At 57.3% G+C, this 11,792-nt stretch overlaps 4 protein-coding genes across 4 annotated transcripts; all 4 read right to left on the minus strand.

The window, feature by feature from the left end:
- Positions 1–2,141: 2,141 nt before the first annotated feature.
- Positions 2,142–4,029, minus strand: J3D65DRAFT_374814 (uncharacterized protein). The gene is made up of 3 exons (XM_066795730.1): positions 3,911–4,029; positions 2,570–3,851; positions 2,142–2,508 (listed from the first exon to the last, which is right to left on the minus strand). Exon 2 carries the CDS (start codon positions 3,628–3,630, stop codon positions 2,572–2,574), a length of 1,059 nt encoding a protein of 352 aa, XP_066655439.1. The 5' UTR covers positions 3,631–3,851; positions 3,911–4,029; the 3' UTR covers positions 2,142–2,508; positions 2,570–2,571.
- On the minus strand, positions 3,984–6,576 carry J3D65DRAFT_373864 (uncharacterized protein). Its single transcript, XM_066795728.1, has 6 exons — positions 6,300–6,576; positions 5,494–6,244; positions 5,217–5,440; positions 4,946–5,150; positions 4,574–4,879; positions 3,984–4,514 (listed from the first exon to the last, which is right to left on the minus strand). The coding sequence occupies exons 1-6, from the start codon at positions 6,386–6,388 to the stop codon at positions 4,278–4,280; spliced, it is 1,812 nt and encodes a 603-aa protein (XP_066655440.1). The 5' UTR covers positions 6,389–6,576; the 3' UTR covers positions 3,984–4,277.
- A 2,678-nt stretch (positions 6,577–9,254) lies between these two features.
- On the minus strand, positions 9,255–9,712 carry J3D65DRAFT_553643 (putative translation initiation factor SUI1; the record flags this gene model as incomplete). The annotated part of the gene is made up of 2 exons (XM_066797144.1): positions 9,255–9,547; positions 9,637–9,712. Coding segments are annotated over 2 exons (369 nt in total), but the record flags the coding sequence as incomplete, so codon positions are not given.
- Positions 9,713–10,038: 326 nt separating this feature from the next.
- J3D65DRAFT_624997 (uncharacterized protein) lies at positions 10,039–11,583 on the minus strand. The gene is made up of 8 exons (XM_066800307.1): positions 11,171–11,583; positions 11,072–11,119; positions 10,987–11,018; positions 10,925–10,941; positions 10,845–10,856; positions 10,699–10,796; positions 10,629–10,645; positions 10,039–10,580 (listed from the first exon to the last, which is right to left on the minus strand). The coding sequence occupies exons 1-8, from the start codon at positions 11,367–11,369 to the stop codon at positions 10,488–10,490; spliced, it is 516 nt and encodes a 171-aa protein (XP_066655442.1). The 5' UTR covers positions 11,370–11,583; the 3' UTR covers positions 10,039–10,487.
- Between the last annotated feature and the right edge of the window lie 209 nt (positions 11,584–11,792).

Genomic DNA, 11,792 nt, shown 5'->3' on the forward strand with positions numbered 1-11,792 from the left:
ACGTTTCGCCGCCAGGTAGTTCTTGAATCACGGCCAGGATCCGTCTCCGGGTTGCGTAGAGCTGTGGGAGCCGTTGCATCTCCGGGCTGAACGTCCACAGTGGCTGGTCACCTTTGCCGACGGCGTCACCTCAGTGTGCAGTGTGGAAGCAGGTGATTGTCTTTGGAGCAGAAGAAGCAAGGAAAGGTCGTGATGGACGCCAGGCACGGTGGCGAGTCTGCAGGAGCGAAACCAGTTGCATTGAGTTATAGGAGGACGCGCGCGCGGTGATGGAGTCGTTGTCAAGACGCGCAACGCGCACGCAGGCGAAGGAAACAAAGAAGCCGGATCCACAGTACGTTGTCTGGGCCGTGAGACGAGCACCGAAGCCGTGGTCTGCGCAAAAGCTGCAGCTCCACAAAATTGGCCGTCAGCCCTTTCGGCAGCGGTCAAGTAGTAGCCGCCTGGTGGGGTGCCAGCGCGGCCAGACCTGAGGCAGCGTCTGGCTATACTTCTCCTCGTCTCCCCACAACGCTATTGCGCGGATCCTGCTACCTGGACAACGAGCAAAGGAAGAGTTGTCCATTCTTTCACGTCTACCGCCGCCGGCGCACACCAAAAGTGGATGTGAGCGGCTGTTGCTGGAAGAGCTCATCGATGGCGCTCAACGCGTGGCGAAAAAGTCGACTGGTGGACTGGCAAGCCGCGCAAAAAGCCGTCGTACAATCTCCAATGTCTCCATGTCGTCAACATCCGGCGTTCTTTCGCCGCTGGCTTCATCCATGCAGGTAGAGCACGATTCTTCCGCCGGAACAGAGCCGCATAAGCGGAGCGGGTGAGGCCGATTGGGAAAGTTCTTGGGCATAGTCAACTTTGCTGAGGCAAATACGCTGTTTGCCTTTCTTGAACTTGGACCGAATCGTTGTACTTGGGGTTCCGCGTTGCATGCTGATCTTCCTCTTCGTCACCTGCTCGACGAAGCGACTAGCTCTCCGGGAGGCGGAGACAGTTTGAGCCGGTCATTCCTCAGCTTGGAATCAGGCAGGAAGGGTATATACATCGATTGAAGTGGGTATACAAACGGAAAGCGGCGATGACGTGATGGAGAAAAGCGGTAGAGGAGGGAAGAAGAGCGATTAGGAGACTGCACGTTCGCTGGGCGCAGATCGCCGCTGTGTGGACCGGGAAAGCTTCCTTGTGTGGATGGTTGATGACTCTTCCTCTCTCCTGAGCTCCTCGTCGACGTCGATGGAAAGAAATCGGGAACAAATGAGACTCCCTGGATCTGGCTGCAACAATGAATGACTGCTTCTTGAGCGTAGCAACAGCAGTGCGCGAATGCTCCCTAGGCGCAGCTGTTGCAGTAACCGAACGCTCCTGAAATGAAGCTGCTGCAGAGAATTAATGCTCCCTAAGCGCACCCATATTGCCTGGAGGTCTGATTTCTTTCGACACCCATTGTGGCGTCTCGGAGGTCTCGAAAGGGGTTTAACCTTGACAGGGATCCCAAGTCCGCGCCCTCGTCATGATCGCGTCCTCCTTTTCGAAAGGTGTTGCCAAAACCAACTGCGTTTCCCAGGGCAAGAATGGAGAGGCTCCAAGAACGCCAGCAGTAAGCCAGCTCGCCCTGCGGCCTCCAGGGCAAGAATTCGGCGTCGAGTAGGGCTTCAATTTTCAGTTGGACAAATCCACCCCTTGAGGATGAGATCGTCGAGCGGGGCTATATACGGCGGGGAGTGATGATGGAGGTATATAAAAGAACCGGGTCAATAAATGGGAGGAGGAAAAATAGAAGTAAAGGAGATGGAAGTCTTTCCACAGGACGACAAATGGGGCTCTGCACGGATGTTGAGAGTGCGGAGCAACGTAGGCAGCCACGTCGTTCGGCCGTTTGCTTCGGGTCCTGAAGAAGCTTGTCAGTTCTACCGGATCCTTCCTCAACAGGTTTGGTACTCACAACATTCTCTTCATCTGCTGCTTGCCGCGCCCGCAAGCTGGTCATCGCGGCGGCTTCGCTTTGAAGTCTCACTGGTGATGCGTTGGAAGGCTCCAGCCCGCTGCACATGACCTTACTGGAATCGATCTTTACGTTCGTAGGGTCGATCCATATCGCTGTGGCGTAGGACGCGCCCAAGACTGAGATGGAGTGCGTCCACTGTCGCTGCTTCGACTTCAAGGTTTGCCGGCGCAGAGGTTGTATACGCCAGTCCACGCATGTCCAGCTCTCCGGCCCAGCTTGTGTAGTCGGACGTAAATTGTTCCAGACAAGAAGGGATATGGATGGCTTTGGATGGATCCACGTTCCAAAAGCGTGAGGAGCGTCGTGGAAAGTGTACGAGGAGCTGTATATATACAGGAACAGGGTTGGTGAAAATAGCGGTATACAGCCCCGGGACAGAAGAAAATCTGGGCCCACAGATTGAGGAAGAGAAAGACCTGTGCAGGATAAAAGCAACCGTCCTCTGGGGCTGGACTGTGATCCGGCAGAGACGACATCTCGGCCTTGTTCTCTTGGAGCTTTCTCTAGCCCTGAGTGAACATGTCAGCCTCTCTCAAAACGATTCCAAATTTGATGGATCTGGAAACTCACTCTCAAAAGACGCCCAAACCCAATACAGTTAATACGAATGGGTCGGCTGCGTGCGAGTGGATGGCGAACATGGCTTTCGAGCTGCCAATATACACGAGAGGGAGTTCGGGCTGCTTGAGAACTTGTGCAAGGCGTGACATCAGTGTTAGCCATCCAAGCCATGGTGATGAGGGGACAGCTGTTGGGCAGGGAGGTGTCATTCCGGCTGCCATCGGACATCCAGAACTTTGGATTGAAGCTCTTTGTAACGGTGGCATCTTCATGAGTACGCCTTGGGAAGTAGAACCGACAGGAGGGTTGAACGTCGGCGCGAGCACTCTTTTCTTAACGCCGGCAATAGTCGTTGCAGCGGTGCCGTTGTGCAAATGAATTTCTTGATCACGGGCTCGTTCCTCGGAAGAGACAAGAAGGCGGAGGTGGAGGTATATACCACAGGGACGACATGCCAACAAGCAGAGGCGAGCGGAGACGGAAACCGGTGAGGGGGCTCTGGAGCGAGTCGCGCTGCTTGGGAACTGGAAGACGGGAGGAAATACTGCGGCATCATGGACGTCGCCTCCAGTTCTTCTCTTGGTCGGCGCGGGTCTGCTGTCCTTGGGGGAGGATTTCTCGGGTGACCCCGCTTTGAAGGGAACAAGGTGACCGAGTCGGCGACAGCCGCCTGGCTCAGAAGGGCGGCGACGACATCTCCCGAGAAGTGGTGAATATATACGCGGGGAAGGCAAAGTCGAAAATGTGTAGGAAACGACTGAAGTGTCGAGTGACCAAGCCAGATCGAAGAATGGGGTACCTTGCTTGAGTTCCCCGATTGCGTGGTCCTCCGGGGCGCGGCCTCCAATAACTTTCCGCTTCGACTTCCTCGATCGTGCCTTGGGTGGTCTCGGCGTCTCCGGTCGGAAGCTCGACCTGGCCCACGTGGTGCTGCTTCGGGAGCTGCCAGGGCTGTGTCTCCGAGCAAGAATGCTGCATCCAAGAGGCTGGCGACTTTCCATCGACGCGAGGCGGACACCACGCGGCCATTGATTGCTGGATGATGCTCGAGGGCCCTCAGACGGGCACATGGTGCGGTCTATGACGTCCACGTCGCGGCTCGGGACCGCAGCCCTATAAATTGTGGATTTTGCTGGTGGTCCACGGCAAAAGGTAGGCGTAGATGAGTGTATATATGGTAATGTTGAAGAGGAAGCAGAGGAATAGAAATATACCAGGTGCGGTACTTCTCCTTTACCCCGACGTGAAGGACGAGGGATTCGCCAGTGATGTCGACTCCGAGTGCCCAGCCCTGCAGACAGTTTTCAGAAAATATTCTCCATCACAACAATTTATCAATGCGGCACTTACAACAATAGCCTGGTCGTGTTGCTGCTGATCTGGGGGAGCATCCGTCTCTGCACGCATCCCGTCCTTGCGCTCTTTCTGCTGGACCTCCGTGGCAGGTGCTCGAGCTTCATCAGAAGCCACGTCGTGGCAGCACAAGTTTTGGAATTCCGGGTCCAGCCAGCGGTACATTCGGCGAGTTGCTGCACGCAGAGGGCATCGTATTGGCGTGCAGTGTGACGGGCAAGCTCGCAATAAACCAGCAGGGGTTGGTCTCCGAACGGTCCAGAGAGTCAATTTATACGGGAGGAAAGTAGGAGATGATGGAGGTGTATACGAAAGGCAGAATGGTAGGGAGAGAGGAGGCCGAGCGCCAGGTGTGGGGGGTGAGTCAGGACCTCCTGGCTTCACACCATTTGCTTGTCTCGGGCAGCATCGTCCTTGATGAACGCTTCCCGACCCGCTTGATAGTCTGGCGACGCGCATGCTGGGCGCAGTAATTGGTGTCTTCCATGAGGCCAACCATGTATGCCTCGGCCGCCTCTTGAGGCGCCTCCAGCGCCTTGCTCTGCCACGGCGTAATCTGGCTCAGTGCCGGTGCTGTCACGTTAGAGCTGACTTCGTGGACCTGTATACACACACGTGTCAGCCAAAATTTCAGCTAACTGTATGTATGGATGTACTGACCAGGCACACAAATGGCACTTTTGTCAGGAGCAGGTCGGCCGAGTTGACGAAACACCAATTGAAAGGCAGTGCGATCTTCCTTGCGATCACGACGAAGGTGTATACGAAAGGTAGAATGGTAGGGAGAGAGAGTTCCACACCAGTTTGCCGGGGTTCTTGCTTCACACCATTTGCATGTCTCGGGCAGCACCACCTTTGATGAACGCGTCCTGAACGATGAACACTTCCTGGGCAGGGTTGATGCAGTGGCATTGCTCCACTTGCTCGGAGTTCTGATTCGCCGTCTTCGTTGAGGGCGTAACGTGCCTACACACAGCTGTCAGTCTCCATCCCCCAACACAGCGTCTCAAACTCGACGGAAGTGGCACTCACGGGTCGATATATACGGGAGGAAAGCAGGAGATGATCGACGTGAGAATCGTTGGGAGAAAGAAGAGGCGGAGCGCCCGGTGCAAGATCAAGACCCGGATCCTCCGGCTCCACATCGTCGTGTTCGTCCACTTTGCAGTCCAAGGTTTTGAGCGTGCCTCGGCATTGTGCAGCCTGCTGTTGGTTCTTGATGGATAGGTTGAGGGTGCTGCAGACAGCCGTCAGTCTCCAACCACCAGAACAAGGTGTCAAATGCAATGGAAATAGCACTCACAGCGACAGATTCGTTGCCGGAGTGTTGCGGCTCGCTGAGCCAACACCTGCGCCGGAGCTCTCGAATAGGAACTTTGAAGGGCGCCTGGAATGGTCATGAGGGTCGATATACGGGGGAAAGTAGGTGAAGATGGAGGTATACACGAAAAGTGCGGTGTCAAAGGGGAAACAGAAGGGAGAGCTTGGGCTCTTTCTTGATATGTAGCCAGCCAATTCTTTCCGTAACTGAGCGAGCTCATCAGTCTCAGCAGCAAAAATTCACTAGATGCGGCACTCACATCCAGAAGTGGCGTTTTCAGTAGCTTGGCAGCGCAGCCCAAGCCCAGAATCGAGTGACGCACTCGGCTCTCGACGCAAGACCGCTTCGATGGGGCATCTTTCACGAGAGCGAGGTAGGTGAAGATGGAGGCGACGACCGCGAGAAGGGTTTGCGATATCCTCCGCAATTCACCACCACCGTAAGACTTCAGACTCCAGTGCAGGAGTCGTTGAGTGGGCTCTCGGACGTCTGGCGGAGCGCGCGGAGCTCCGCGACATTGTCGGGCAGTTGTCCGTCCGGGAAGCCGTATATACAAGGTAAGACGTCCGGCTGGCTCCAGAAGTTGTACAAGTTGACAACGGTCGATGGATGATTGCGACACTGTGTTTGCCAAATTTTGAGAAGATCTGGGCGGGAGAGTGAGACATTGTGGATCAGAAGGGGGGCCAGAGACGAGACGTGATATCGGCTTCCGTGGACCCCACCAGTCTTTTCTCCGTCTCCAGCCTCCGCCGCGAGTTCTCCCTGGCCGGAAGTTGTTTGGGGCTGGTGCGAAGTTCACGTCGCCGGAGCCTTTTCCAGCAACAAAGCCTCTCCCTAAGTTCGGCAGAATTTCGTTGGGCTGGCCAAGGGAGCACACAGGACGGCAAGAAAAGGCGGACCAGCGAAAGCGCGACCATCGTAGTGGTCGATCATGTCGCGGTGCCCCGCGACCAGAGATGGTTCGGCGGTGTTCTCTTTTCCAAAACGGTTCAATGCCGAAGTGCTGGCTGCTGAGACTATCAGCTTGGACGATTGAGGTAGAGAATTTGGGCTGCGACTTACCAACGACCCTCGTTCCCCCAGACACCGCGGAGCATGATATCGCTCCAGGATCCAAGCAGCAGGGCTCCGAGTGTCCCGGACTCGATCATGGGCCCTTGATATATACCGACGGAAAGACGCGATGTAAGGTGAGGAAGTTGGTAAACCGGTGATCCGAGATTGAGGATACTGGCTTTGTAGGGGAATGGCCGCCTTTTTCTCCTCTCCCTCCTCTCCAACACCCTCGGCGTACGTTTGCTTTGCTAGACCCAGTGTCGAGAACAGATGGCAGGGGAAGTTTGCGTTCCACTGGCAGCAAAACGCAAACGCTGGCATTCGTCGACGAGGACGGCCGTCCACACGTACGTCCGCCGCGTCGCGACTTTGCGGCTCGCCGTGGAGGGAGTAACTCACTCGCCACGCCAGCGCAGCCGCATGATGCGAGGCTGCTGGTCCCTTCCGTCGTGAGGGCATCGGAGGATAGCTTCACTGACAAGCAGCCCAGCCCAGCCAAGCCCAGCCCACAACACCTTCTGAGGTAGCCTCCAGCTCTTCACTCGCCTGCAAAAAAATCAGTCTCAGTCTCAAATCTCAACCCCCCTCGCCAAACCCGAACGAGACTCACAGTAGTGGCGGCTGCTTCGAGCGCACATCGCGGGATCCTGTATCGTCCACGGCACCCACCGACCAAGGTTTTCTCTTCGTTGAGTGCCATGCGCTGCAGCGGCGGTGGCGGCGGCGACGTTATGGGTGCTGGCTGCATCATGACGCCAAAAGCCGTACATGAGGATGATCAGGGACGCGGAGGCGGAGGGAGCGCGATCTGGTATATACCGATATACCGGGTGGAAAGGAAAAGAAAGGTGACGAGGTCGTGGTATACGTGCAGACGACCGCAAGCTCTTCGTGGATCTTTTGCAGAGCCTCTGCGCCGCTAGGAGAAGTAGGACGGGAAGCAGACGGAGAGCGAAAAGGCTAGCTGCGTCTCCGGATAGAAGGAAGGCTGGGGGCTACATGCCGCCGCGATGTATGTATATACTTGCAGTTCCGAGCGAGAAAAAGACGAGGGAAGCAGTGGGGAGGTCGTCGTGTATTGTATAAATCGACAGCGAGAACTGAAAGTATGAGACACTGCGCTGGACTGCGACTAGCTACGATGATGATGGTGGTGGGAGGTCAGATGAAGCTTGCTTGCGAATGGGAAATACCAGCTGTAGCAAAGGCGCGCAAACTGCAGTCAAGCAGAGCAAGCAGACAAACCTACCCCGTGGAGCCGCACCCCTGACTACGCTCTCTTTCTCCCTTTCCCACGGACAAGAAGACAATCACTGGACGCAGCAAGCAAGCAAGCAACTCTACATACCTACGACGGTCGCCGTGCCGTACGCACCGCAGGCAGGCAAGCAAAAGCGACAACGTGTGCAGACCGGCCAGGCTGGCTGGCTGGCTGGCACGCCGCTGGTGGTCCTGTCGCACAACACCACAACGCATGCTGTGCGTCGTGCGCATACACTCAGGCGAAGACAAAGACAAGACAAATAAGAAGAGCGACACCGCAATCCGCCATCCGTACCGCAGCTTCGCGGCCGTGCGTATGCTGCGAGGGAGCAAGCAAGCAAGCAAGCCTCGCTGCTCAACGGCCACGCTGTTTGGCACAGCTCCTGTGCTGTACCGTAGACCAAAGGCATCGACAATGAGCGTGTTTCCAGCGGTAGGTACCTATCCAGCCAGCCAGCCAGCGAGTGCAGCCAGCCAGCAGCACGCACCCGCGCACCATCAAATTCTCCGCGTAGGTAGGTAGGCGCAAAGATTGTACGCGCTCGTCACGTTGTTTGTGTCCGTGGCCGAGCTGTATCCACGCCCGTGTCCAGCCTGTTGCTGCGTTGGCTCAGCCAGTCCAGTCCTGCTGTCTGTCTGTCTTGTCTGTCAGACCGCACCACAGCGCGACACGCCGACATGCACGACAGCCGGGGAAGGCGGCAAGTCGGAACGACGGGCGGGGATATTGTGTGTGTCTGTCTCCCTATCTGTCTGTCTGTCTGGCGGCCATGCACGACCGACGTGCGCGACGCAAGCACACCGCACCAACCCACGGCAGACGGACGAAACGCATGGATGACGGGGGCGGGCGGCACATGGTTAGGTAGCTAGCTGTATGCGGGCGCCGGGGTCGGACAGTCAGATGAAAGTAGGTCGGCCTTCTCGTAAAGTAAGCACAAGCACACCACCAGCACCCCACCACACCCCACTTACCTCATCTCACCCCGCGGTCCCCGCGCTTGGGAGACTCTGGGCGCGCTTTTCTACCGCGGATGGCTGGCTGGCTGGCTACTCAGACGGCTGCTGGCTAATGCGCGGGCGCGGTAAATGCGCGGAGGAGAGCATGCTTCGCGGCCGTAGTCAGTCGAATCACCGGTGCAAAACATCACAAATGAGAGAGTTGGAGGGAGGGAAACCGAGATTGATTGCAGGGAGGGCGGGCGCTCCATCGGCACAAGTCCGGAGAATTGGCCGCTGGAGCGCCCGGGGCAAGAAAAAAAAGTTGTAAGGAGAGACTGTGAGAGTGAACTCGTAAAGCAGGCTAGCATTTCCCTGATTCAGTCAGACGACGCCGGAGCGAGTCGAGACACCAGCCGCGCGAGGAGACTAGCTGTAAGAGGGAGCGCAAAAGCAGAAGAGCAAAAAAGCAGGAGCACACACGTTCATTCCAGTCGTCAAGAACCGAAAAGAGGTGTAGAGAAAGAAAGGCCGAATTCATAAGCATGCAGTCCCTAGCCCAAGCCCTGCGAGGCAGTCCTTGGCCCGGTGTGTCCGCCAGTCCGGCGCGAATCGCAGAATCTACGGAGCCGGATGAAGATGCGAGCGACGTGGTCACAGCTGGGAGAGCAAAGGGGTTGCTCGTGGCTCTCTGGTGCCGACGAGCCGTGACGGGTCTTGTATCGGTCGCGGTGGCGGACGGGGCGCGGTGGCGGGTGCTTAGAAACCGTGGACCTGGGTCGCTGTCAGTTGCAGTTGCGGCGGAGACGAGAGAAGCAGACGGACCTTGATGGTCTTGGCGTCAAGCTCCAGTCCTTCCTTCTTATCGGTGAGGAATTCCTGGACATCCTTGCGCTGGTCACCCTGGAGCTGGATCACCTCGCCCATCTCCGAGTCGTGGACGATGGTGCCATTGCAGGCAAACTTCTTCTTGATGACCTTGAGAATCTTCTTCTGGTCAAACTTCTTGGGCAGGCCCTGGACCGTGGTCAAGGTCTTGCGGCCATTGCGCTCTGCAGGTGCCACGTATCAGCGGCAGGGTCCAAGGGGCGCGAGGCGCATGACGCAAGAGGGCCGTCGAGGCTGGTGGGAGGGGACATACGCTGGATACGGATATGGATGTAATTCTGAGACTGCTTGGTCTCGCCTGTGTCCTCGTCGGCCTCGGCGAAGGGGTCTGGAAAGAGTCAGCGGGGTCAGGGAGGGTCGGTGAGAGGCGGTCGCATCGCGCTGACGACTTTGCCTCGCCGCGTGTTGTCGGCGCGGGGCAGGTGAGGTTGACGTCGGGCGCGAGGCTGACGAGGGGCTGGGGTGGGTTGAGTGAAGCGGGGCTGAGCGTACCGAAGGTCCTGAGGTTTTCGATAGTTGACATAAACCTGTCTTTTGCGGAGACTCTTTCTAAGTGTGGTGTAGAAAGAAGACGGGGTGAGGGTGTGGCTGAAGCGAGGCAGACAGCTGGTCGTGTGTCGTGGGTGGTGTTGCGGGTGGTGTGTGTGGAGAGAGTTGGTGTGGTGAAGGTCGACGTGGGCCTCCGCTAAATATATGAATCCGCTTAGCGCCGCCGCCGCAGGAGTCCTGGCTCTGGCTCTGGCCTGTGCCCAGACCGGCTCAACCACCCAACACCCACTGGTGGCAAGGCAAGGCAAGCGCAGCGCATCCGAACGGAGCGTCAGGTCAATCTGGCCTCGGGTCGACGCTGGCCTGGCTCACGGTAATGCTTTCTACGGTTGTCGTCTTCTCCTTCGTCTCCATCATCTTTGCAGCCGCGCTCGCTCTTTGTTCGCCCTACCTGCACGTGCCAGCCGTTCCCGTCTGGAATTACTGCGATACTCATTCCATGAATTGAATTCGACTCCCTGTCACTACTCGAAAAAGCCCGCCACTTTGCCCAATCCTGGCCGACCCGCACTGTCAGACTATACATGCTTCGCTTCCTCGCCGTACAGCAAACAATCACTGCGCAGGGGGCGCGGCAGCAGGGGCTTCTGTGCCTGAACCAGCGCCTGCGCGCACCGGCGGAGGAGGCAGAAAAAGAGGCAAATACGACTTATAACGTCAGCTCGAAACGGGCGTTGCTGCAGCCGCAAAACTCACAACAATCAGGGACATGACTGGTTGGGGCGTTAGTCATGGCTACAAGGTTGCGGGAGGCCAGCAAACTCACACGACATGCCAACCGTGAAGATGCTGGGGGTCGAGGCGGCGCTCTTGGTCTCGGGAGTCTCTGCCAGCCAAGTCTGGAGGGCAAAGATGACGGCCGTCCTTATCTTGGGGTTAGATGATGGGGTGGATGCTTGGTGACGAGCTTACCAGCCAACCATTCTAGGTTTCGGATTTGGAGTTAGCACGGCGCAAATCGAGTGCGACCCGATCGCGATGACGAGACTCACTTGTTTCTCGTAAATATCTGGGGGCGTTAGCTAGAGATGGGCTTGGTGTTGCAGCTACTTACGGCGGCCATTGGCAGCGTGCTGGCCATTGTGCCTGTTTCGACGTCAGCTCCAGCTGCATGGCCAAGGTGTGCGCAAGATGGTCACCGGAAAAGTCTGGATCGGATTTGGCCTCAACCTGGCTGTAGGGTATTACTGGAGGGGGAGGACATTAGCAGGCGACACGTGATGAGGGAGCCAACGTACTGAGGTCGTCCCTCCGCATGTCCTTCTTTTGCGATGCCATGGCGATGAGCGGTGACGGTGACGGCGACGGCTGGGGGAAGCGGGTGCGGGAGGATGCAATGTGATGTGATGGAGAAGTCCCGTCGTGGTGTTTGCTTTGGCGTCGGCGACGGGAGAGCGGGCCAGCAAGGATGAGCGCCTGGGCCCTAGGAACGGACATGCGATGCGATGCGCTGCGGATACCAGCCTAACCGGACGCAGATGACTGCGATAATGACAGACTAGGCCGGGCCATGCTGGAGAGAAGCGTCCTTCGCTCAGTCAGATTGCCCTACACCTCTCCAAATTATATCGACATTCTCGCAACATCTTCGACTGGCGCGGCTAATGCCCCGAGCCGAGCCAGCAACCCGCCGTAACCTGTCCAGTCCAGTCCGTCGCCGGTCCCGACAGCCCAGGGCCCCAGAGAGCACACCACCCGCTCGCACCGTTACCTTAGGTTGACTTGACCTGACCTGACCGCACCTCTCCCCTCCTCCACCACCTTCACATTGCCCGCCACCCTCCGGTACGTCGCTCTCGGCTTCTTCCACGCCAAACTAACGGAACCGCCCAGATGTGCGACCCTCGTGCCGACTGCCTG

Source organism: Phyllosticta citribraziliensis, assembly GCF_038025025.1.
Source record: "Phyllosticta citribraziliensis strain CPC 17464 chromosome Unknown J3D65scaffold_6, whole genome shotgun sequence".
NCBI classification, from domain to species: domain Eukaryota; kingdom Fungi; phylum Ascomycota; class Dothideomycetes; order Botryosphaeriales; family Phyllostictaceae; genus Phyllosticta; species Phyllosticta citribraziliensis.